Source organism: Urtica dioica, chromosome 2 (genome assembly GCF_054948205.1).
Source record: "Urtica dioica subsp. dioica isolate 48M chromosome 2, U.dioica_male_clone48M_v1_H2, whole genome shotgun sequence".
NCBI lineage: Eukaryota > Viridiplantae > Streptophyta > Magnoliopsida > Rosales > Urticaceae > Urtica > Urtica dioica.
This window is the reverse complement of record NC_142757.1, coordinates 49,425,964-49,452,350: the sequence shown is the minus strand read 5'-3', so window position 1 is coordinate 49,452,350 and position 26,387 is coordinate 49,425,964. Positions and strand designations below refer to the sequence as shown.

At 33.0% G+C, this 26,387-nt stretch overlaps 3 protein-coding genes across 3 annotated transcripts; 2 read left to right on the top strand and 1 right to left on the bottom strand.

Annotated features, from left to right (window-relative positions):
- The first annotated feature begins 3,828 nt into the window (after positions 1-3,828).
- Positions 3,829-5,171, top strand: LOC149405264 (uncharacterized). Its single transcript, XM_089606881.1, has 2 exons — positions 3,829-4,232; positions 4,624-5,171. The coding sequence occupies exons 1-2, from the start codon at positions 4,065-4,067 to the stop codon at positions 5,119-5,121; spliced, it is 666 nt and encodes a 221-aa protein (XP_089463007.1). The 5' UTR covers positions 3,829-4,064; the 3' UTR covers positions 5,122-5,171.
- Positions 5,172-5,779: 608 nt separating this feature from the next.
- Positions 5,780-7,359, top strand: LOC149405263 (uncharacterized). Its single transcript, XM_089601452.1, has 2 exons — positions 5,780-6,054; positions 6,649-7,359. The coding sequence occupies exons 1-2, from the start codon at positions 5,890-5,892 to the stop codon at positions 7,165-7,167; spliced, it is 684 nt and encodes a 227-aa protein (XP_089457578.1). The 5' UTR covers positions 5,780-5,889; the 3' UTR covers positions 7,168-7,359.
- Positions 7,360-24,197: 16,838 nt separating this feature from the next.
- LOC149405262 (WRKY DNA-binding transcription factor 70-like) lies at positions 24,198-26,387 on the bottom strand. Its single transcript, XM_089607183.1, has 3 exons — positions 25,908-26,387; positions 25,556-25,660; positions 24,198-24,805 (listed from the first exon to the last, which is right to left on the bottom strand). The coding sequence occupies exons 1-3, from the start codon at positions 26,279-26,281 to the stop codon at positions 24,319-24,321; spliced, it is 966 nt and encodes a 321-aa protein (XP_089463309.1). The 5' UTR covers positions 26,282-26,387; the 3' UTR covers positions 24,198-24,318.

The following is a 26,387-nucleotide window of genomic DNA, read 5'->3' as shown; positions in this document are numbered from 1 at the left end:
CATTAGTTTCAATATAGATAGTCTTAACACTTTTATTTTTAAATAGTAGAACTAAAACATTCAATATTTTAGCTCAGAAAATTATTCCAATTTTATTTGAACATATTTTATTTGTCTTTGAACTTCTTTTTTTTTTCCCCCTTTCTTGGAATCAAGGTTCCGCTCGCGTAGTTCAACTGTCTATCTTTTGGTATCAAGCTAAAATTCACTTATTATTAAAAAAGAAATCATCATTAACGATTTTTTGGTGATGTATATAACTGATTCCTTCAAATCTTTCAATTTACGCAAGGCCTAGCTTTTTATTTTTTATTAGAAAAATAATAGTTATATGCCTTTATTAATAAGATCTTCAATATATATATATATATATATATATATATATATATATTAGAGTCTTTCAATATAACTTTTTATTTTTTATTAGAAAAAGAATATTTATCTATAAGATCTTTAATATTTGTATTTGAAGTTAATTTAAAATCAAGAATTGTATACTAATGATATATAAATACTGAACTATATAAAACCGATATCAATATTTCAAATAATTATAAAGTAAGTTAGAGTATTAATATTGCCAACCAAGAGGGAGCTAAGTATTTTCTACGTAAACGAGATGATTAGTAGGATAATCCAAAGCTAGTTATCAATTGATCCGAATAATTAAAATGGTCTTTTAGCTATATAGCCATTTCTGCTATAGGGTTTTGTAATATAACCAACGTTTTGTTAATTTCCTGTACACGGTACCTTATTTACAACATACAAAAAAGACTTTTTTTTAACCCAACCACTTCCCGCCTATTATTTTCAGCCGATTAAATAAAAAGCAAATCAAATATTCGGCAATAACTGCAATCGCGCAAATCGAGGGATATTTAATTTACACGGTATACCAAAGATCAGATGCAAACCCCAAACATTTACACATTTGGGGAAAAAAAGGACGAGAGAAACCCTAACCAGCAATTGAAGAACTAAGGACGAGATTTAACCCGACGATTGAATACAAGGTACGCCTGAAAGATTTATTTACATGCAAAAAAAAAAATTACGATTTTTTTTTGTTCTGAAGCTTTTTTATTCCGTCTGCAAAACTATTGGATTTATTTCGGAAATGGGTTTCAGTTTCTGGTTTCGATTGTTTGGGGTTTAAATGAAAAATGGAAAATGGGTTTCGTATGAAAGAGTGAAAATGGGTATCAAGTGGAAGAAATCTGGTAAATTGGTGGTCTTGAAGCTTTTTTCTAGGTATGTTCATTAGTTTCAAAGTGACGAGTGTAAATAAATTTGATATTTACACATTTTAAGCATTTTTGGTTTCAATTGCATGCGTGAAATTTTTTTTGGTTTCTAATTTTGTTTTCGGAAATAAATAATGTTCCGGTATTTCCTGCGAGTATTTCATATTAGATTTATGGGATAGTTTTTTATGGGAATTTCCAGTTAATATTTTCGTTTAAATATTGAGTATTATTGCTAACACATCATTTGTTGAAAATGGGTAATAATACAGTTAATGTTTTCCAGAAACGTCAACAGAGATTCCTTTCCGCTCTAGGAAGAAAATGGCTAAAAAATATCCAGCCAAGAAGAAAGTGAAGACCGAGGTTAAAAACGGAAAGAGACATGGAAGCATATGAAACCTTTAAAGGTATATTGTGACTGCGATTATAATGTTTAGTGATTATGAATAAGATTCAGATTAAGATTCTGTAGATTAGTTGTTAATGGTTTTATTTCTGTAAATTAGTTGTTAATAGCTTAAATTTACGGACTTGTTAATTCTTGTGCTAGATTGGTGATTTATCGTGGAGCGGGAAAACTGGGACTTTAGACAGAGGATTATTGTTCATTCCCAGTTCAATATTATGAGCAACTTAACTTCACTGCTAGAAACTGAACATCAAATGGAATAGTTCAACCAAAGGCCATTCTCAATGTTTCAACATTTACGTGGAGAGGTATACCATCTACAGATATTACGGGCCGGCAGAATTTGAATCATTTTAATGAAGCACCAAATGCAAGGAAGAAGTACTTAAAAGTACCATCGGGTTCAGTTTCGGTTATAGTATACGAGCCTACGGAAATATAAGAAATAAATTAGTCGTAATAATTTCGTGTAAATTTTTTGCTTATTTACAATGATATATAGTAAATAACAATAAAGATATGTAAATGCATTGTAAATGTATTCATATTAAGAGTGATTTGTGTAAATAAATTGATAATATAAAACTACATTACAACGAAAAATGTAAAAAAAAAAAAAAAAAAAAAAAAAAAAAAAAAAGATTACGTGGGTTTTTTTCTCTAATCATTTCACCGACTATTGGTAAATGACTATATTATTCTTCAAAATCACCACGAAGATCCTTCAATGCATCTTTAGGACCCTTCCATGCTCTATAATATGTTACTTCAACATTGAAACATGTCCTCATTATTTCGGCAACACCCGTGGGTGTAATTTGATTTGCTAATGAACCCCTGAAATCATCTTTGACACATTTTCTAATAAGAACAGAAGAAGCGTGCTTATTTTTGTGCACAATTGATTGTCCATAGCAAGTATGCTCTTTAACATATGACCTAATGACCCACAATCATGATTTCTTGCCAACCGAAGCATTTATCTTCCATGAACACTTGAGATCCGAACAACCAATGCAATAACGTGTTTTACTTGATCTAAAAATCTTGAATTCAAAATTATTTCAAACAACAATTATACCAACGGCAGTTTGCATAACATCTTTGCGTCTAAAAATATTATTGACATTGATGTCAAAATTCATAGGAAAGTTCTTCAAATTAGGCTCATCATATAATACAATTTCTAAACCGGAATTATTTACTTCCTGATTACAATCTGGCAACAATACTTTCATTGATTCAGAACAATGTCGCTCAAACAATTTGATTGAAAAAAACAAAAAATTAGTGTACCGATAATTTAAACAAAAATCCATAATTGAGAACCAAATATACAAACCTGATTCAATGAGTGAAAAGGATGATCCATCATTCATTGTGAAAAAAACGGTTTTTGAAAACAGTGACAAAAGAATTTCTTAGAGTGTTTTGGACGTTCAAAAAATTCTGGATTATTAGCCACGAAGATAATGAGCCATTCAATTTGAACGTTCATTTGGCGGTCAAAAATAGTATAAAAAATATTCTATGAATAAATAACAGAGTGCTAATAAATAGGTAAATATTCGGGATTGTTATTTACTGCTAATTTTCAAAATTAAAATCTGAAACCAATCGAAACAAGCGGTTAAAAATTCAAATTCTCATATTTGAAACTTCCTAATCGGTTTCAATATTTAATTCCAATTTAAAAAAAAAAAAAAAAAAAAAAAACTGCCTCTTTTAAGACACTGGGCCGAAATTAATAAAAGGCAAACGTGTAAAAATGAAGCTGTTAAAAAGTTGTCACGTATACAAATTGACTATTTACAAAATGTTGACTATATTACAATTTCTACAGTTTTGGTGGTTTATATAGCTAATTTTTTGTAATTAAAAAGCACAAATCCAACCTTATTGGTTAGGTATGTTAATGTTATATATAAAATGTGGAAGACAGTTAAGAAGTATTTGGCGATACGCTTTTGGTACAGAGCAAATCCACAAGACCTCACAAGTCACAATCCATGAACTTATGAAAACCAAGATTATATACATATATATATATTGGGGGATCCATTTGTAGTGTATAGTGTGTGTATATGCGTAACTTCGAGCTCCACTATATTATATATATACATATATATTATATGTGGCTATTGGCTACACCTATATGAGCCAAAGTATACAAAGTGGCTTCTGCCGAAAAAAGAAGAAGCCACGTTAAAAATAAAACGCTGAAATAATACACTTTAGTTTAGCCAGATGGTATATCTATACGTATGTGTATATATATATCCACGTAGCGTCTTTATATGCTAGGTGGTCTTAGCTATATATAAGTTGTTCGGTAAAAAGAACAAGCTGGAAAGATTGTTGAACACACAGTCCATATATAAATAACTGTAATTAAGAAGGTAGATATGAAGAGAATGGTTGGGTCTTTGGAAGGCATTTTGGTATCATTTTGTGTGATTCTTATGGTGGGCTATCATGGCTACTTGTGGTATTGCTTCAAGAAGAAGCCATTCCACACCACTATTGGAAACGACGTCCACAATAGAAGAATATGGTTTCTTAACGTTATGAAGGTCAGAATTCATATACCCATACATATATACACATACATATATAACCTTATTTATTTATTTATTCTCAACCATTTTTTGGGGGTCAGTGGTACTACTAGTAAATATCGATAAATGATCATATATATCTACATGAACGAAGGAGAAAAAAAGGGGTTTGTTATTCACGAATTGTAGTTAGAGTAAGTAAACTAATTCCATTTCTGAGCTAGCTAGTCCATTGATATAAAATATAGTTATAGTAACATTGGTGCTATAACATTATTGATCTCTTATATATATGTCTGTAGTTTCTATTAATGGTTAGATGTGAAATTTAATTCGGTGCTTTTTTTATTAAGAGATACAATACTATATAGAAAGATACTAATTATAGAATTATTTATTTTACAAGGATATTGAGAAGAATGGAATGTTGGGTGTCCAAACCTTGAGAAACACCCAAATGGTGACAATACTCAACGCGTCGTTCGCAATAATCCTCAACATGGCATTGGCTGCCCTAACAAACAACTCCTACAAAGCAACCCATCTCTTCAAACCCACCATAGTCTTGGGCTCGACATCCGGGGAGATTTTTGCCCTAAAATACGGATTAGTCTCGTTCACTTTGTTGCTCAGCTTCTTTTGTAGCTCCGTAGCCCTAGCGTTTTTCATGGACGCCAACGTCTTGATAAATGTTTTGTCCGATGAATTCTCGTCTTTTGACCACACGAAAATGGCCCTCGGACGTGGAAGTCTCTTTGCTCTCATCGGAAATCGGTTGCTCATGATAGCCTTTCCACTTGTTTTGTGGGCTTTTGGTCCATTTGCTGTGGTGTTGTCATCATTAGGCTTAGTTTGGTGGCTTCATCAGCTTGATTTTGTAGGGAAATTGGGAAAGAAACCCTAAGAAATAAATATATGTCATGCAAATTAACTTGATGAAGTACAAGATCCTGTAACATTATTATAAATCTTTTTATATGTTATATATATATATATATATATATATATATATATATATATATATTGTATCATCTCTTTTATATCAATTATGTACTCAACATAAAATTTAAATGCGTTGAACTTTAAAACTTGCTTGGAGCACGTGGTATTAAATTATCGTCTATACATCTATTTATTAATTATTTCGGGTGTCCTTAAAATTATGATATTTATAGTAGACGTTTCATTTTTTTTAAATGGAAAATATTTTATAAACAAATTTTAAGTCGCCCACAGGGTTAGTATATAGTACGTTCAATTGGATGTATATAATATACCATATGCCAAATACATACCAAACTTTATGATTATTTATATTTTATATAGTTGATGGATGACATCCACTTTTGCATGTCTCAATTAGTCCCACAAACGTATTAGTGTCCATTACGTATATTCCACAAGCACGTCCACTATCCAATTTACTCGAAGACAAATTCAATATTTTGGATGCATTCGTGACACAAACCCCATTAGAGAATCTTTTTGCAAAAGTCGCCACTAGTAAAAAGTAATACCCTAAAGAGATTGGAAATTTTAAACAAACAATATATATCTTGTTTAAACAAAAACAATATATATCTTGATATCAATCCTCTCTCTATTTAACTTGAGTGCCTATTATTTTTTTGCAGTTGGTGATACCATTGATATACAAACCAAGACTATTCAAATGGGTTTGTTCGTTTATATGGACACCATATTGATACCATTGAGCTTTTTCCTCACCCTTGGCTACCACGCTTATCTATGGTACACCTTCAAGAACAAACCTTCTCTCACCACCTTTGGCCTTAACACCCTGAAAAGAAGATCTTGGTTTCTACACTTAAAAGATGTAAGTCCTTTCTTTTAATTTAGTCTTCTTTGTTTTTGCTACACTTGTGTTTCTTTTTTTTCTACCCGGTTTTTTTTAGACTAAGTTCATACTCTTCAAATATCTTTACTCATTTTCTTCTTAATTAGCTGAAACATTGATAGCTACCTGGATTTTGTCATAATAATCTATTCTTTCTTTCTAATCAGCCATAATAATCTATTAATTTAAAGCTAGTTAAATTAATATGGATTAAATTTTGAAGTATTAATATGAGCTTATAGCCGTTATTTTATAATGAATTTAAAATCCTACCAACTTTTTTGCTAAATTAAAAACACAGAAAGCTTTATAAGAAAAATGATAACATTTTTAATTGAATATTTCAAGGAGTGATGGATAAACTTTCAACATTATATTTCTTATTCTCAATAGGACATATACAAGATGGGTTAAGATTGCATATGTATACTTGCTATACAAAACTATTCACAATAGAAATCCATCAAATTAACGACTCCGTTTTCTATGACTTTACTAAGATCCGATTTCATATCCCTAGCTATACTTAAACTTGTCTAACAGATGAATCTTACTTCTTTTTCGTCCTCATAGGGCGATGATAAGAAGGGCATGTTGGCAGTCCAAAGCTTGAGAAACACTCTAATGGAAACCATACTCACCGTTACGATATCGATTCTCCTCGTGCTAGCCCTAGCCACCCTAGTAAACAACGCGTACAACGCGGCCGATCATCATCTCTTCACCAACCCCTTATTCGGAACCCAATCCATCAAGATCATCGCACTCAAGTATGGCTCGATCGCCTTGTTTCTCTCGATCAGCTTCTTGTTCGGCTCAATGGCCATAGCGTTTCTCCTCGATGCCAACTTTTTGGTCAACGCTAATTACGACGCTTTTTCGTCTTCTTCTTCTTCGGAGCACTTACGAGCCATCTTCGAGAAGGGCTTCGCGTTGGCTTTGGTGAGCAATCGGATGCTTTGCATGAGCTTTCCTTTGTTGTTGTGGATGCTCGGTCCTTTGCCGGTCTGGCTGGCCTCTCTGGCTCTTGTTTGGGGTCTCTATCAGCTTGATTTTTCAGGAAAATTGACAAAGTGTTGTGACAACAAGTAATTGAATTAGAGATTGTGTTTGGTTATTTGATAATTAGTCTTAAGAGGTATTTAAATCTAGCCACCACAATGGATATATATTTTCAAGTTTTTTTCTTTTTACATGGTAATGGGAATTGATATGTTCACGTATGTATAAATAGACGCCTCACATATGTATCAAGTACCGTTCCTAAAGTATTTTTGCTCCTAATTTGGGCAGTAGTGTGTAGTTCCTACTTTCTCATCAAAATATCATATTGTAACATCCTTAACAACAACAACAACAACAACAATAATAATAATAATAATAATAATAATAATAATAATAATAATAATAATAATAGAGAGATTTGCACCAAAGTCACTTTTTATGAACAAAATTGCATGTATGTCACCACCAAAAAACGTGTTGCAAGTAAGTCACTCTTATTTAGTATTAGACCAAAATACCCTTAAAGTAGAACCAGCGTTAAATATTTACAAAACAAAAGTAGACTAGAAGAAGAAAGTAGAACCACAGTTAAATATTTACAAAACAAAAGTAGACTAGAAGAAGAAAGTAGAACCACAGTTAAATATTTACAAAACAAAAGTAGACTAGAAGAAAAAAAAAAGAACCACAGTTAAATATTTACAAAATAAAAGTAGATTAGAAGAAGAAAGTAGAACCACAGTTAAATATTTACAAAACAAAAGTATACTAGAAGAAGAAACCAATAATCTGAAGCGCCTCGACTCCGTTGGACAACTTATCGGCACCGTTCTCCGCCGCGGCCGCCTTGGAAGACGCTGCCGCCTTGCCTCCTCGCTTCTCCGCCGTAAACACACACCAACTTCTTCAATGTGCTGTTCGACGCGTATTACCTGTTCGACGAAATGCCAAAGCCAAAAACACGACTTCAATTCATACTTCTTTGGAGACGATACAGAGTCTTCCGTCAGCCATTCCGTTCTCGACGAAGGTCTTCGCCGCGTTGGACCGGTTTCTCCGTCGAGCCCGGTCCAAATCTCCGCCGGCGAAGACGAATACCGGGAGAGATCGGAGCACGGCGGCTTCGAGGTCGCGGGAAGGCTGGTTCTGTGATTCCGGCGAGAGCTCTGGCGAGGGTTACGGCGGCGGTGACCTCGTCGGAGCGGCGATCGGCGCGGTGGTCGGAGCTTGAGCTAGAGAGATTATGGTTTGGGAGGGAATTTGATGAGAGATTAGTGTTTGGGTGTGGATATGGATTCTTGTTAGATATAAAATAGAATGGTAATTAAGACATTGTATAGGTGATAAATATGCACACAAAAAAATACGAATGCAATTTAGACTCATTTGTGATACAAATGAAATAATGTGATATTGTTGTAACTTCAACAGCAAATTCCAAATAATAAAAATAATGGTTATTCCTATTGGTTGACCTCGGCAGTAGCTTCCAACGGTCAAGCCCACAAAAAGCCCAGACCAAACCCAAAATTCGAAGGAAAGAAAAACAGGTTGAAGATATAGAAAGGGTTTTTTTTTTTTTTTTTTTTTTTTTTTTTTTTTTTTTTTTTTTTTTTTCTTGTTAGATATAGAAATACCAATGAGATTTCGAAAAATATCACATGAATCAGTTAATCAGAAAATTTACTATTAAAATTTGAAATGTGGGAAATCACCTATTTTAAAATGTAGGCACTGCTATTCAATTTTTAAAACTCCCAGACGAATAGAAAACATTTACTTGTTAATATTTATGCATAAAATCCTTGGTGAAACTATAACTTATTTTTTGTCTGATTATTAGTCTGATTGAAAATTATTTTATTTTTTTTTCTTTTTTTCTTTTCCCTAAAGACACTTAAAGTATAAAATAAAATAAGTTTCCATCAGACTAAAATAAGTGCCCTCTTTAGGGAAAAGAAAAAAAGAAAAAATCGACAGTTGATAGTCAACAAAATTATATATTCGGACAGAGAATACAAGATTCAGAGTTACAATTCGAACACCGAATGAAGTCATCTCTTAAGAGATATGAATTTGATTATTTAATTTCGATTTAAGGGCTATTTTTTAATTCAAAATTGGAATTTGAAAGTTATGATTTGGTTTGAATTTGATTCTATTTTTTTATATAAGAGTTAACAGCAATGAAAGAGAGATTTGTAACACTGTTATATATTTCAATGTATAATTTCGTCATTTTAGTTAAACAGAGAGTATGAACTCGATATTTTTTAGAATTAGAAGTTAAACTCAACATTTCACAAAAATACATGGTATATATGTGTTATTTTCCCTTTTTTGAAGTACCCATCCAGATCGTATTTCCCCGGGAATTAAATAAAAGATGGTAAAATGTCAAATCAGAGCTATTGCTCCATTAAATAAATATTACTGTGATGGTGGTACATTTTCATTTTGGGTTAAAAGATAATACACTTTAACATTTAAACAGCTACAACTACAAAAAGTGTTAACCTGTCTTGTTAACCCAACCCGTTAAAAATAAAAAAATAAAAATAAAAATAAAAATAATTCAAAATCTATATATATTTCTAGCTATCCCTTAAATATTCTTGTGTTATTAATATGAATTCCAATTTGTTATACTATTCTCACGTTGAATTGCATATCACTTTGAATTGTATTGTCACTTTGAATTTGCAGCTTGCAATTAATATTTAAATTTGTTGAGCGATTTTTTTTTAAACCGGATTGACGTGTAGCAGATACACAGTTTTTACACCAGCTCTTTGTAGTAAAAAGGGAAAAACATCATCTTGTTTCCCAAATCAATTTAATTATGTATATACTTTGACTTGAGTTTTAATTAGAAAAATTAAAAATAATATTCAAAATATAAATTTAACTTAGTTATTGTTCATAGATATAATTAAAATTGATGTTATATCTCATTTCTATACTTCACTTATAGATATAAATTTTTATTTTTATTATTAAAAAAAAAAGAATCCAAACACTTATTTATCTGAATTCTCTATTAAAAGGGTATTTTTATTTAGCAGCACTATTAATCAAGATTACATGATATATTAGCAGTGAAAAAACGTAGGTGGCACTATTGACCATTAATACATAATTTATGATAAATCTTAAAGGTGGATGTATTTCTGCAGTCCGTGGGATTTGAACTCAAGACCTCTCCGTCGAAATATGTGTGAGATTAACACTAAACCAAACTAACTACCACAAAATAAAAATATTGTTGCTAAGTACCCTCATGATCATGAAGCATATAAATTCCATACTGGCCGCCACCCATTACAAAAGGATGAGTATGACCTTTAATCGAATTCCGTTTAAAAAATTAAAATTAAGTGCATGATTGAATTTATGAGAATAGATTAATGAACAAACCCAAGACTTACCGTAACCCATTAAATTTGTTTTTTTTTTTATATATAATTTAATTAATATTTGACTCTCTCTCTCAAATAATTAATTAAGGATAAATAATTTTACTTTATTTTTCTTATATTTTTCTCCCTCTCTCGCAGGATCTATTATCTTTCCTTAATTGTAGCCAGCGTGTTATGTTATTCATAATGGTTAACATTAATGCTATATTAATATATTCGACGTAGTATTTTATTCTAGCAATCGCATTTATCATTTGGACTCTCTCTCTCTCTCTCTCTCTCTCTCTCTCTCTCTCTCTATATATATATATATATATATATATATATATATATATATAATGATATGATCGAACTTCAACTCGTTTCGAGAATTGTAACTTCAAAATAACATGCTCAAACATTGACGTTCAAAACTTTTAATTACAAGAAAAATAAAACACAATTACAGTAGTTGATTCAGTAATACTGCAATCTATAATAAATAAATTATGAAATTATAATCATAATTTTGAAAAAAAAAAGATGAAATTTGGAAATATTATATGTTGGTTAGAAATTCTAACTTAGAATGCACACTACTACAAAAAAAAAAAGGCTTCGAAGTCGCCCATAAAGCATCACTATTAAATATGAACGACGCCCAAAACATTTTTTGCAATAGTCTCAAAGACGCCGGCACCGAATTACAAGGGGAACAGCCACGTCGGCGCCAAACTTCTTGGCAAAGGGCGGGAAGGTAGTCTCAAAGACGTCCATGGCTAAAGGTTGTCCCGATTTTGAAGCCTCCGGCGACCTCGAGGACTTTGTTTCTGTAGCGGTATTTTTATGTTAAATTTAATTTCTTTTATTTGAATGAGCTCATGCTTCTTCACTTATGTATGTCATTTTTTTTATCTGAACGTTGCAAATGCTATTGTATTATGATTATTATCCACTATTATATTATCAAATTTGTATTCTCCAGATCTTAAAAAAAAAAATCAATTCTGTACAATTTCTAAGTTTTTGTTTTATATTTAATTGATATGGTAACAATGATTAAAAAAATCGCTTTGGGCGTCGCTCGGTTTTTTAGCGACGGCTCAATATTTTTTTACACCAAATCTCACGTGGCGTCAGATGGAACGTCGCTTTTAAAAAAGAGACGTCCCAAACTTTTAGCGCCACGGCCTATTGCGTCGCTCGAAAAGCGACGCTAATTGCCCAATTTGTAGTAATGGCAAATATAAATTGTATGTTGCTTAGTTAGTTATATTTTTGTTAAAATACTATACCCATGCACACTAAGTATTTTTAAAATATCTGATTATACTTTTCAATTTGAATATCAAATTGTGAAAAGTGTCAATTATGAATCAAATGTATCTTTAGTATTTTATGTCAGCAAACTTTAGATACATATATGCACGAAACCATTACCAGTTCAAAGTGGGCTATAATCCCTCCTCAAAAAAATGTTTTTACACTTTTTGTCCATTTTTTATTTTATTTTATTTTTACATGTTTGTACCCTCAAAATTCACAAATCAATCTTCCCTGAATTTCCTTTTGCAAATTAGCCTCTATAATCTAGATTCCTAGCTTTGTCCTGATACATGTACAAAAAAAAAATATATATATATATATATATATATATATATAAGGACCACATTTATCGAGTAAAGCTCTTAATAGAATTGGTCCACCATTACAAAAAATGAACAATTACTTTTAATATTCACACATGTATGTTAATTGTAGTTAAGCTAGCTTTTATTACACCATTAACTTTTCAATACGACCATGTCAACTTTCAACAAGGGTCTTCAGCGCTTCCATGCAAATTCCTTCTCAAATTACGGCCACTATAGACTTTTCTTAAATTTTGTGTGCTCAGAAATATAGATTTTCTTAAATAAATCTACTATTGATTTGTCCAACAAACTAAGTTATTCTAAAGAATAGAACGAAAGACTCGTCTTTAGACCGGTCAAATAAAAAACAACGAAGTTCGCAAACAGGCGTAAAGAGAGTTCAAACTTTAAACTCAAACTTACAAAGTAGATCATAACAAATTATAAGGGCACTATAGCAACAAGCTCCCACAAATTTTGTAGGAAATAAAAACAAATTAACCAAAAAACAAACTACTACTAGGAAATAATTTTATCTAGACTTGGTGACCGATTAGCCTTGAACTCTATATCGTTTACGCAACGGCAAAGAAAGTCCCAAAAAAATTCCAATTTGCCTCATTGTTTTGCCCTCTTTGGAAGGGTATTTATAAAAGTAAAATTTGGGTTAGCAGAATATGAAGATATTTTATCTTCACATGGATAAAACTTATAATTTTTGGCCTCAAATAGTCTTCAATCTTTTGCATTTGAGACATTTTAGTCCCTAAATTACTTAGAAACCCTTCTTATAACCTCTTACTTCTTGACAAAACTAGTCCTTTTGTTAAGTTTCTTATCATAATTCGCATATGGAAGACTCGTGTTGCTTATTTTGCTAAGTATTCGGACACAATTCGATTTTGTTCCCAAGTCCACCAAGATTTGAATCATTAAAAACATTACTCAAATTTTAAGGGTCTTAGGTTAGTTATCACAATTTGGTTAATTTTTAGCTAAGACGTCAATTTTTTTTCTTTATTATAAATGCCGATAATTTGTTTTCTTAAATTGTGAGACCGTATTATGCTACTGACAAAATAGGCTAAATAATTTATATATGCAATTAATATAAGGAAAAAATTGTACGAAATAGTCATTTGAAACTTATTGATTAGCAAAATAGTCAAAGTTTCAACTTTTCAGCAAAGTAACCAAATTTACGTTTTCAAAATTTTTTTGACAGTCAAGATTAAAATTTTTGACGATTATTATAAGCAATTTATCACTATAAAAAAAAATTAATCTTGGGGTAAAAAAAAATTGAAACTAAATTACTGCACATTTTGGCTATTTAACTAAATTAATAAAACATTGGCTATTTTGCAAATTCATAACTTTAAATTGGTTATTTAGCTACACCACCCTTAATATAATAGTGTGAATTGGATATTATGGGAAAATAATATATATTTTGTATTTTAGTGAAATGTCGAGTTTAACATTTGTTTTTAAAAAATGTCGAGTTCATATCCTTTGTTTAACTAAAATGACGAAATTATACCCTGAAACTGATAATAGTGTTACAAATTTATCTTTCATTGATGTTAACTCTTATCGAATCAAATTCAAACCAGTAACCTAACTTTCAAATTCGCAATTTTGAAATAAAAAATAATCTTTAATCGAAATTAAATAATAAAATTCGTATCTCCCAAGAGATGATTTTATTCCGTGTACGAACTGCAACTTTGAATCCTGGAATCTCTGTCCGAATTTTTAGTTTTGATGACTATCAACTGTCGATTTTTACCCATTGTCTCTTTTTGTGTTCTCCACGATTAAAAAGCTGTTGTTTCTTTTTTCGTTTTTAAATAAATTACATATATGATGCGAATGATTAAAGATAATTGATGTTTACATTATAAATATTATAGTTAACGTAAATGAAAAGTTAATAAAAAATGAATAAAACGATGATTCGTGATATTATTATCTATTTCAATGTATAATTTCGTTATTTTAGTTCAATAAATAATACGAACTATATATTTTTAAAAACTAAAGATTAAACTCGACATTTTATTAAAACATGCGTGTCTTTATTATTATTGATCGATCCGTCCCTTAAAAGTTTGCTAAAAAATGACAAGTTGATTTGGTCATTGACATTGTCCCAAACAAAGACTAGAAAAAATATACGAAGTTTTCCATCACGTGTTTACGTGGAATAAATCGGTCCAAATTTCAATGCCACGAGACAGAGAATAAAGAAAGTGAAGATCTCAACACTAATAAATAAATAAGTAATAGTGTTCATGAATCTTATCAATTATCATTATACCGTTCACACTAGTAGTGTGAAACGACCATTTTTTCCAAAGTCATGGATCATATGCTTTCAATTTCCTGTGGAAAATTTAAAAGAAACTGACAGCTTTGTCGTCCTTTCTTTTGTTTTTATTGAAAACAATCTTGCATTTTAGATCACAAAAATTGCAACTAATTCCTGATTATAACTAATTTTTTGTACTACACATTAAATAAATAAACATAACTTTTGTTGCACATCACATTCTTATCACCTACATTTTGGAATGTACACAAAATACTTTGAATGAGTAAAATATCTTTCTCCGTGTCAAGCGTATACAACCATAAAACTCCCAGCAACAAAATAAGTATAACCACAAAGTTTTTGTCAAATATTAATAAACAAATAAAAGTATATCCACTTAAGTATTTTTTTTATTTTTTAATTTTTTGCATATACGCGAACTTGTCATTTTTCTATTATTTTATTTTGGTTCTTATCAGTGATCCAATAACCACGAAACTACCTTTCTTCTTTCTCTTTCACCTTTTTCTTCAAAAAACTTCCTCTTAAGAATTAAGATTAGTTGTACTAGTTGTGACAGTATATAGGCTTTAAAACTACTTTATGGTTCCATGTTGGCTTCGTAATTGACTTTTGACAGATCTTTGAAATTTCTGAAAATCTTAGGCATCTTCAACCAAACTGCATATCTTTAAAATACAGTAGATTAAAAGTAGAACGAAGCTCCAACCGAACTCTATTTCTCACGCTCTGAAATGTTTTGAGATAAGAATGAATAGGATGATATTGTTACTGCATTTATTTGCTTATACTTATAATTTGGTCCTTATATTCATAACGATCTTACGGAGACTTTATAGGTCGAAAGTATGACATTAAATATGAAATTTTATTTGTGTTGTGTTATGATTTTTTTTGTCTAATAAATATTTTTTAAAATGTGTATTTATATTTATATTTATATTTAATTTATGAAATAATATTATTATTATCATTAGAGTAGTTATAAGTGATCTAATTATAAAGTAGAAGATAAATATATAAGGATATAAATATAAATAAGATAAATGAAGCATAAATATAATACTATATCTGATGGAGAAAAATAGAGTTTGATTGTAGATGGGTTATTGTTCGAATCTAGGCTTATGGGTTTATGATTATTTGGTGTGTCATTGTATTATAATTATATAATTTTGTGGAAAATAAAACTAGAATATTTTAAGGATATCACTATTATATTACACTCATTGATATATCCTAGATAACCCCTGGGAAATCCACCCTAGATTCACTGCTTCTATAATATATTATATATATATTTTACGACTTTAGTGTTGGATTAGCTGACATTGACTACCAATTACGAGTACCATTCTATGAGAGAGAGAGAGAGAGAGAGAGAGAGAGAGAGAGAGAGAGAGAGAGAGAGAGAGAGAGAGAGAGAGAGAGAGAGAGAGAGAGAGAGAGAGAGAGAGAGAGAGAGAGAGAGAGAGAGAGAGAGAGAGAGAGAGAGAGAGAGAGAGAGAGAGAGAGAGAGAGAGAGAGATTTGAACTATTGAACAATTTGTTCCAACATATTTTCATTGATTGATTGTATGATTTACAGGCTCACTTATATCTTAAGTCAGTGATAATTAGCGAGCTAGCTAGCACTACGTAGTCACAATGTGTGCTAGTCACGAGATAGTTAGTTAGAGCGTGTGCCTTTGTTGACTTGTACACGCTGACCATGCAGCTGTTGATGAGCTGGACGAGTGACTGAGCTACTCATCTTCACATGCCCCGTGAGCTGGACGTACCTCTTCATCACAAAGACGAAGTCGAATACACGTGAATCTCAGACCAGGCTTTGGTGAACATGTCATCAAGCTGCTCCTTTGTAGGGACATAGTGGACTACTAATGCCTTGTTGATGACGAGATCACGGATGTAGTGAACATCTACGTCAATGTCCTTAGTACGCGTGTGGATGACTGGATTCGAGGCCTGTGAACTAGCACTAAGGTTGTCACACCACAAGAGTGCAATTTGTGATGAGAGATGGACGTGTAGCTCATCAAGTAGAGACCGGATCCACATGATATCACTCAAAGTTTGAGCAATGGCACGATACTCAGACTCAATGCTCGAGTGAGAGACTACTTTTTTCTTGCGTGCAGACCAAGTAACCAAGTTACCGCCAAAGAATACCACATAGCTTGTAGTTGACTGGCGATCGTCGAGCAACTGGCCCAATCAGCATCAGAGAAGGCCTCGATGACAAGGCGTGACGCTGGTTTGAACGAGAGACCGTAGTGGAGAGTCAATTTCACATATCGCAGGACCCTCTTGCAAGCTTTCCAATGAGACTCACGCGAGTTTTGCAGATACTGACTCAGCTTATTGATCGCAAACGAGAGATCCGATCTAGTGAGAGTGAGGTATTGAAGACCACCAACTAGAGACATGTAGACAATTGTTGACGCTGTCTTCAAGCTTTCTTCGACTTGGATGAACTAAGATGGACTTGTTATTGATCCATCGATAAAGCCTTCGAGATCGTGCGTGCAAATAGCTGCTAGCATTTGAAAAGAAGAAATTTTCGCGATCGAGCTTGAGCATCGTCGCAACTAGATGAACAGCGATCGGAAAAGTGATTCCAGGATTTTCCATTAACGATATTCGATTTTCTCGGATACCAAGATAAGAAACGGAAGAGAAGATGATATATATAAGATTGCTTATATTCTAAGAGAGTGATAATTAGCGAGCTAGCACTAGGTAGTTACAGTGTGTGCTAGTCATGAGACAATTAGTAAGAGTGTGTGCCACATACACGATTACGTGTGCTTTTGCTGAGCTGTACACGCTGACTGTGCAACAGCTGCTAAGGTGGCTGAGCTACTCATCTTCACACTATCAGAGATCAAAGGAATTCATTACTCAATGAACGTCACACTACCATATTATATACTTTCTCGTATATCTTGTAAACTATTTTTTTTTTCTTCATAAATACATATATTTACAGTACGTTCACAGTTTTATTATATTTAACGCCTGTTTGGTAGTTCACTCAAACTGTTTTTGTTTTCATATAGTTGTAGTGTAAATTTTTTTTTACAGTTGTTTTCAAATAACTGTTTGGTAAGGATTTCATTTTTTTTAATTCAGTTTTTTATAATTGTAGTGTAATAATTCACATAAGAATCAGGCGTCGAGATATATACTAATTGAAGTCTTTGCTGCGAATATAATTGTCGTACCTTTAGTTATAATGATTCTTCAATAGTTCATCGGAAAACACTGTTTGTCTTTGTAGTCAATACAACAAATATCAAATTTTGATACCTAATGTTGACTAAAAATAGTGAAAACTTATGTGCTCGACAAGAGGATCACGACCAATTAACAGTTTGTAAAATTGAGTTTCGATTGTTTAAAGTTTGTCATAATTGTAAAACTTGTTTTTCAGAGAACGAAAATAAATTTGATAATCAAAAGTGAAGAAAATGAAATGATGTTGATAGGAGAGAAAGAGATGTCAAGATGAGATATTTAAAAAAAAAGAAAAAAAAAAGTTAAAAAAGTTGAGTGAAAAAATTGGAAAACAACTAAAAACTGTTTTCTGATTTTCTTCATTAAAACAGAAAACAGTTTAAATTTTTTTTGAGTTGTATTCTGATAATCATCAAACAAACAGTGAATTCAGTTTTTTCATAAAACTGTTTAAGTTAGAAAAGTCAAAAACAATTTTCAAGTTGAGAAACAAACAGGCCCATTAGTTACTGTTTTTTATTATTTACAGTTTTATTCAACTTTTTTTTCTTCTTCTTGTTTACAGTTTCTTTTATAATAAACGCAAAAATCGTTTGAAAACTATAAATATATATCTATAACATAGATAATAAAGAGGAGGGGATTCTCAACTTTTACCCACACGCCGCCACGTGGCGTCGCCAGGCGGCGACACGTGGCGGCTTTTTTTTTTTTTTTTTTTTTTTTTTGCCTGCCTTTTAGCTTCTTTTTTTTTTTTTTTTTTTTTTTTTTTTTTTTTTTTTTTCCTTTTCTTTTCTTTGCCTTTTCCGGTGGGTTTTTTTTTTTTTCCTTTTTTTTTTTTTTTTCTTTTTTACCCTGCCAGCCTCCTCTTTTTTTTTTTTTTTTTTTTTTTTTTTTTTTTTTTTTTTTTTCCTTTTTGCCTTTGCCTTTTTGGGGGGTTTTTTTTTTTTCAATCTATTTTGTAAAAAAAAATTTATGTATATTGTTTTTTTCCTCCCTCTCTCATCAATATATTTTGTATAATTTTTTTAATTTTATAATCATAATTACTGATGCTATATTATACTATATCAATACATTATTTTGAGTGTATATTAGTATATTGTTTTTTTTCTCCCTCTCTCATCAATATATTTTGTATAATTTTTCTTTATTTTATAATCATAATTACTGATGCTATATTATACTATATCAATAACATACATTATTTTGAGTGTATATTAATTTTATATTTTCTTTATTAGATTATCTTTCTTTTTCTCTTTGATATTTATTTCCCTTCACCTTATATGTGTCTCCATATTTCATTAGTTCGTTTTTTTTCGTTTTTTTTTTTTTTTTCCAATCTATTTTGTAATTTTTTTATATATATTGTTTTTTTCCTCCCTCTCTCATCAATATATTTTGTGTAATTATTTTTATGTATTTTATAATCATAATGTATGTTATATTATACTATATCAATAACATACATTATTTTGAGTGTATATAAGTTTTATATTTTCTTTATTAGATTATCTTTCTTTTTCTCTTTGATATTTATTTCCCTTCACCTTATATGTGTCTACATATTTCATTGGTTCGTTTTTTTTATTTTTTTTACCCAATCTATTTTGTATTTTTTTTATATATATATTTTTTTTCCTCTCTCTCATCAATATATTTTGTGTAATTTTTTTATGTTATTTTATAATCATAATCAAGTCATAATTACTAATGCTATATTATAATATGGCCCCGTTTAACGTAGCTTTGTTTTTAAAAAAATTGATTTTATAAAAAACTTTTTTTTTTTTTAAAATGACAAAGTGTTTGGTAAACTGTTTATAAAACAGTTGTTTCTGGTAACAAAAACTGATTTAGCGTTTGGTAAAATAAATATATTATAGTAAAAAAACTAAAATAGTAATGTTCTTGATAATAAATAATAATTATTGATATGCTTATTTATATACATATATATATATATAAATAATATTTTTTACGATGATATTACAGTAATTTACATAGCAAACTTAAAAACATTTTTTTTAAAAGTTAAGAATCCTAGCTTTTCTTTTTTCAAAAAAAAAAAAAAAAAGAATCCTAGCTTTTCTATCTCATGTACAAAATCTAAAAACGTTTTTGAAATTTTTTGTAAAAACAGTTTTGCCAATCACCGGATAAACAGTTTTGTTTTTCCTAAAAACAAAAACAAAGCTTTTTAATCTCAAACAAACGTAGCCTATATCAATAACATACATTCTTTTGAGTGTATGTTAGTTTTTGTTGTCAGTCCATTCCGGGTCGACGGCGCCCACGGGCGCCCGCGGGGTCCCATGGTCGAGGGGCCAAAGACCGGTCTCATGAGCTCGACCTCGGCCTTAGCTCGACCTCGACCTCATGAGTTCGGCCTCAGCCTCAGCTCGACCTCGGCCTCATGAGCTCGGCCTCGGCCTCAACTCGACCTCGGCCTCATGAGCTCGACCTCGGCCTCAGCTCGACCTCGGCCTCAGCTCGACCTCGGCCTCACGAGCTCGACTTCGGCCTCAGCTCGACCTCGGCCTCACGAGCTCGACATCGGCCTCACGAGCTCGACCTCGGCCTCAGCTCGACCTCGGCCTCTTGAGTTCCGCCTTGGCCTCATGAGCTCGACTTCGGTCTCATTAGCTCGGCCTCGGCCTCAGCTCGACCTCGTCCTCATGAGCTCGACCTCGGCCTCATGAGCTCGGCCTCGGCCTCAGCTCGACCTCGTCCTCATGAGCTCGACCTCGGCCTCAGCTCGACCTCAGCCTCATGAGCTCGACTTCGGCCTCATGAGCTCGACCTCGGCCTCACGAGCTCGACCTCGGCCTCAGCTCGACCTCGGCCTCATGAGCTCGACCGCGGTCTCAGCTCGACCTCGGCCTCATGAGCTCGACCTCAGCTTCATGAGTTCGGCCTCGGCCTCATGAGCTCGACTTCGGTCTCATGAGCTCGGCCTCGGCCTCAGCTCGACCTCGGCCTCATGAGCTCGACCTCGGCCTTAGCTCGACCTCGGCCTCACGAGCTCGACCTCAGCCTCACGAGCTCGGCCTCATGAGCTCGACCTCGGCCTCAGCTCGACCTCGGCCTCATGAGTTCGGCCTCGGCCTCATGAGCTCGACTTCGGTCTCATGAGCTTGGCATCGGCCTCAGCTCGACCTCGGCCTCGGCCTCAGCTCGACCTCGGCCTTAGCTCGACCTCGGCCTCACGAGCTCGACCTCGGCCTCACGAGCTCGACCTCGGCCATCCTATGCTATCCTCGGCCAAGCCTATGTTATCCTCGGCCACCCTATGCTATCCTCGGCCGAGCCTAGGCTATCCTCGGCCAATGGCCGAGCCTATGTTATCCTCGGCCAAGGGGCCCACCAATGACCCCTTGGTCGCCTATAAATACAAGAAGCCCACCCTCTTCAAAAGGTAACCCATTTTTGAGTCCCGAAGCACTGTAGAACTCATACTTCTCTCGTTTCACTCATCTTTGGCCTCTCACCCTCTAAATCCTCTATACTCCACCTCAATCCCACTAATGTTGAGCGTCGGAGAGGTAAACAGAGGCACCCCCTCTGTTTTCCCTTCTTAGCTCACGGTTCTCTCATCTTTTCCAAGTGGGCCGACGAGCTCAAACACCACTGACAGCTAAGGGAAGACTCGGGACACCGAGTCCGACACGCTCGAGTCGAGGCGAGACCACTTGGTCCGGCCTCGGGTCTAACCGCCTGTGACTCCTAAATCGTTGTCCGAAAAACAGCGACAACAGTTTTATATTTTCTTTATTAGTTTCTCTTTGATATTTATTTTCCTTCGCCTTATATGTGTCTCCATATTTCATTGGAAAGTGAACGCAAGTCTTATTTACCCATGAAAGTCTAATCAATGTACAAAATAAATTTTTTTCATTTTATTATTCGTTTATTATTTTTAAGAATTTTTTCTTAATTGCCGGTTTCTTTGGTGTCCATTGTTTACAAATCTTGATAACACAAATTAACCTCTACAAATTTTACTTGTTATTATCATTATAATATGCTAAAATCATTCGCGCGTAGCGCGATGCTAAAAAACTAGTATATATATATATAAAAGTGTACGAAAGATTTGAAAATATTTAGTATTTGTGAAATAATTTGTGTATAACTCATCATGAGCTACGCACAAAATAAAAGTGAAATATTGAATACTTATTCTTAGAGAAACATATGATTGATTCCAATAAATGGGTAATGATCTATCTCGTCCATAAGGCGCCAAATTAACAGCAAATTATTGTACCAACTGATTACTCACCGTTTAATGGTGAATTAAGTTTGACTTGTATTAAAAAAACTATACATATATATATATATATACACATTTATATATATTTGCAACTCGTGCTTAAATGTTCATATTTAATGTCCTCTACTTGTATAATCACCAACTACCTATATCTTAAAGCCCATCAAATGAAATTTAAGTCTCCTCTATAAACTTGTACGTCACATCCTTGGATTGTACGGACACACGAATATATATATATATATATATATATATATATATATATATATATATATATAACATATATATGTATATGCTCATTTCTCTTCAACTATATATCCTAGACTCTCCCAGCTAGCAAAGTTGACTTGAACTAATCAACCTGGCGTTGCATATGACTATTTATTTCTCAAAATGTTAGTTAATAATACACAGAGACCTGTTGTTGGTTTCCAATTCAATTGATCTACTCTCTCTCTCTCGGCTGTTTCCAGTTCCACTGAGTATGAATGACGTCACATCGATCCAATAAGGGTAACTAGACATTATTTTTGTGTAATACAAAATACTGCCAAGTCGTATCATGTGACATCGTAGATTCGTAATCATACAATGCAATTGATGACATAAGTTCAATTTTTAAAAAAGGGAAAATAATACCTAGTGCTTGGCTTTCATATTCTCTAGTAGTCTATGACGGGGTAATAACATGAACAATTGAAGTAGGTACTGAATTTTAAACTTCTACGTTTCGCTATGACTTTATTGTATTCCAATCTCTCTCTCTCTCTCTCTCTCTCTCTCTCTCTCTCTCTCTCTCTCTCTCTCTCTCTCTATATATATATATATATACATACAGATATGTATATATACATACAGATATGTATATATATCATCGATAAAATAATTTAGTTGAAGATGAAAGGGACATATGAGTAGTTGTTGATAATTACAGGTTATAAAGGCCAAAGGAAAAAAAAAACAATATATTGAAAACGATTTAGTAATTTCATATATTTTTGTGGCTTTTCATGCGTATGTAAGTGTAGTTTTATTCAAACGAAATCTAACTATTGGATCTTAACATTTCCTGGCCATAGAGTTTTATACATATCCTGAATAGATTAGTACTTTTTTTTTTTTTACTATCTTCAGTTTTTGGACAATATCACCATTGCTTGCTCACGTACACTTGCTTCGGGATAAATTAAACATATGAAAATTGCTGAACTATATATGCTATTTTAATTTGTTTAAATTTTGAGAAAGTATAAAGTTTGATATACTTCAGAACAGTAAAAAATTAATTTTGTGTGTAAAGGAAAGTTGACTTATTAGAATAGAATTAATTCTTCTTGTTTATTTTTGAAGTAATTGATCATGTACATGTAATTGTGATTTATTGTTACTGATTCATCCTTTAAAAGGGCAATGCGACTATCTAATCATTTTAAAGTTTGGGTTTAACAATATAGCTCGACTTTTTAAAATTGAGGCAAAATAATCAAAATTTGACAAATCTTCCAAATTACCCACACACAAATACGCGTTGTCGTCGTTCTCCTCGGCAGTCAAATTGCCGATTCTTCGATGTCGAAGGTCATCACTTCCTCCTCCTTCAAACCTGTGTCCATGGCAGCTCCGACGCGGCTAGGGTTTGGCCGAGGTCCAGAGACGTGGTCGCGGTCTGGAATCGAGCTCGAAGGAGCTCTGAATCCGTCGTCGCCATCTTCGTCGTCCTCATCGCTTTGGGCATTGTTGAGATCGATCTTCATCTCTGTTGTCCTCGAAGGTAGTTTCATCGTCGATCGTCATCACCACTATCGTCTTCTTCTTCTTTTTCTTCTTCTGGTTTATCGAACAGTGGATTAAATTTTTTGACATATTCTTTTTATTCTTCTGATTTATCGAAGAGTAGATTAATAAAGAAAGTGCAGTTGAATAAAATTTTGGAAACTCATAAAATTATTTTGAAAATAATTAAAGGTATATTAATAATTTTATATTATAAGTGACTAAAATGCATTAACTCGTGAAACATTGACCATTTTACTAAACACTGAAGTTTGAAATGACTAGTTCACACAAAAAAATCCTGAATTTAAACGATCAAACTAATGTTTACATACCAGAGAGTTATATTCCAAATGATCTACAACCATTTAAGGAAGGTCATAAATCACAAAAAAATAAAATTATACTATTTGGATGCTATATTTCTTGAAATCCAAACACACGGGAGATATCACTGAAAACCTAAAACCCAATCACAATTATTTTTGTACATACCCAAATGGAGTGGTAGAAAAGTACACAGAAGGTGAAATAATCAAAACAAAACTAAAGGGTAATCAATGAAACCACCACTAATCAATATCCAAAATGTTTCAAAACGTCATTATCAAAGGAATCAATACCGCGCCCAAAATCCGACCTTTGATCACAATCAAACTCCGGAAGATCATACGGCTGGTGATGATGATCAGGAAAGCCGATATAATTAACCGACGATGACTCGTTGATCCCACGGTCACAATAGGGCATAGTGGGTGTGGCTGCATTAGTTACCTCCTCTTCCTTGACCTCGTCTTTCACGTGCGTGTTGAATGAAGATAGGAAAAACGGGTGATCATGGGACTGTTTGGATGCGACGTTAAAGCTGAGAAGCACGGTGTTGGAGTTGTCCCCGTCCGGGCTAGCGCAATCCAAGACAAGCTCGGGGGAGCTGAGAAGGTTTCTACAAGTGTGATTTCCGTGGTATGTTGTCACAAACAATGGAGGGTCTTCTTGGACTCTTTGGACGTGTTTGGTCGCTTCACATTTTTGGTCGTACTTGTGAGTACACCTGAAATAGTTCCTGCGTAATTTATGTATAATACTTGCGTTAATTAGTTACCAAAATTATGGAAATGTCAAGTAACTCTCGTGTTACTGTTAATACCACAAATATGTTAATCAGTCATGATCATAAATGTCAAATTATTGCCCTTTGTTATTTCTCTTTATGTGATTAAGCTTTGTACTATATGGTTTAAAAATTATTAGGTCATAATCGGAAGCCTAAATTCGTATCATGAAATAGATTCTCCAAGATATCAGAATTGAGTTTAAAAATAAAATTACATCATCTTTATATCATATAGAGTTGAAATTAATATTTGCTATATGTAATAAATATGTTTGAGCAAAAAAATTATAATAAATATGATGCTTACCCATAAGTATGTTCTTAATGAAATGAATGAGCATATTTTATTCAATTTAAAATTGAAGCTTCGAAAGAGAATTATGAAACTTTTGATGTGATACACAAGCACAATTTATAATAAATCGACTAAAAGATTTTAATTTTATTAAAGACAAAGACACTATTTGACATATTTTGTTTTTTTTTTTAAAGTGCTTTTACTTATAAAAAAAAAGTTGCTTTTCCAAAAGCTATCGATTTTTTTTTCATTTTTTTTTTTTTGTATATTTCGACTAAAAACTATTTTTTCGATCACTTTAAAACGAAACGGTTGAATTTTTAGAAAAAAAAAGGTTAAAATCAAAGCTTAATAAGCTAAGCCAATTGCTTTGAAGTCATGAAAAAATGAATCTGTAGTACCTTGGATACTTGGATTTGAGAATGGGTTTTTGTCCGTACTTCCTCCATGCATGACCATCGTCAATTAAATTTGGTGTTTCCCTTGTCCACGAATTTGAGCTCTTCCTGAGATTAATTAAAGCACAAATAAAAATTTAAAAACAAAATAAAAAAAAAAACCCAATTCAAATGAAAGAAATACTTGAAAGAAAAAAAAAACCCTAATTGAGGATTTGAAATAAGCGGTATGTGAACAGAGTACGAAACAGGGGTAGGATGGTCTTTTAACTCGTCTTGCATCACAAAACGGCGAATAAGCACCCACGATCTCTTTAGCACAAATCGAAATGACGAAACTACCCTTCAAACTCACCTTCTCTTGTAACACCCTCGACGGTCCTTCCTGGCCTCCGTCGTCGACACGCTCTTCGAGCTCTCCTCGGAATCCTCGGACTTGGGAGACTTGGGCTCGACGAGAAAACGACTGTCGTTTTCGACGCCGAACGAGCTGTCGTTTTTGTTCAGCATGACGAGCGTGTTGGTGAAAGTCTCCATTATCTGCGAAACCAAATCCTCCGCCGGAGCTCCGTCGGAATCTCCGTCGCCGTCGAGGTCCGGCGCCGAGAGAATGGATCGGAGCTGGGTCGCGAGGTCTCGGCCGTGGACGAGCTCGTTGACCATGGCCGTCTGGTTTCCCAGCACTGCATTATTTTCGTACGCAAAAGAAGAAGAAAACGAAGAAGCCATGGATTTTTATGTATGTGTGTATTGTGTTGTTATTATTATGATGTGGATAAACGAAGCGAGTGAATCCGGGGTTTTGGGTAGATGGGAAAAAAATGGCATGAGGAAA

Excerpts from the sequence above, each read along its gene's own strand:
- LOC149405264 (XM_089606881.1), top strand. The coding sequence starts at position 4,065 with ATGAAGAGAATGGTTGGGTCTTTGGAAGGCATTTTGGTATCATTTTGT. Across the intron at positions 4,233-4,623 it reads GGTTTCTTAACGTTATGAAG|GATATTGAGAAGAATGGAAT; the intron begins GTCAGAATTCAT and ends TTATTTTACAAG.
- LOC149405262 (XM_089607183.1), bottom strand. The coding sequence starts at position 26,281 with ATGGCTTCTTCGTTTTCTTCTTCTTTTGCGTACGAAAATAATGCAGTG. Across the intron at positions 25,661-25,907 it reads CGAGGGTGTTACAAGAGAAG|GAAGAGCTCAAATTCGTGGA; the intron begins GTGAGTTTGAAG and ends AATTAATCTCAG. Across the intron at positions 24,806-25,555 it reads CTCAAATCCAAGTATCCAAG|GAACTATTTCAGGTGTACTC; the intron begins GTACTACAGATT and ends TAAATTACGCAG.
- LOC149405263 (XM_089601452.1), top strand. The coding sequence starts at position 5,890 with ATGGGTTTGTTCGTTTATATGGACACCATATTGATACCATTGAGCTTT. Across the intron at positions 6,055-6,648 it reads GGTTTCTACACTTAAAAGAT|GGCGATGATAAGAAGGGCAT; the intron begins GTAAGTCCTTTC and ends TCGTCCTCATAG.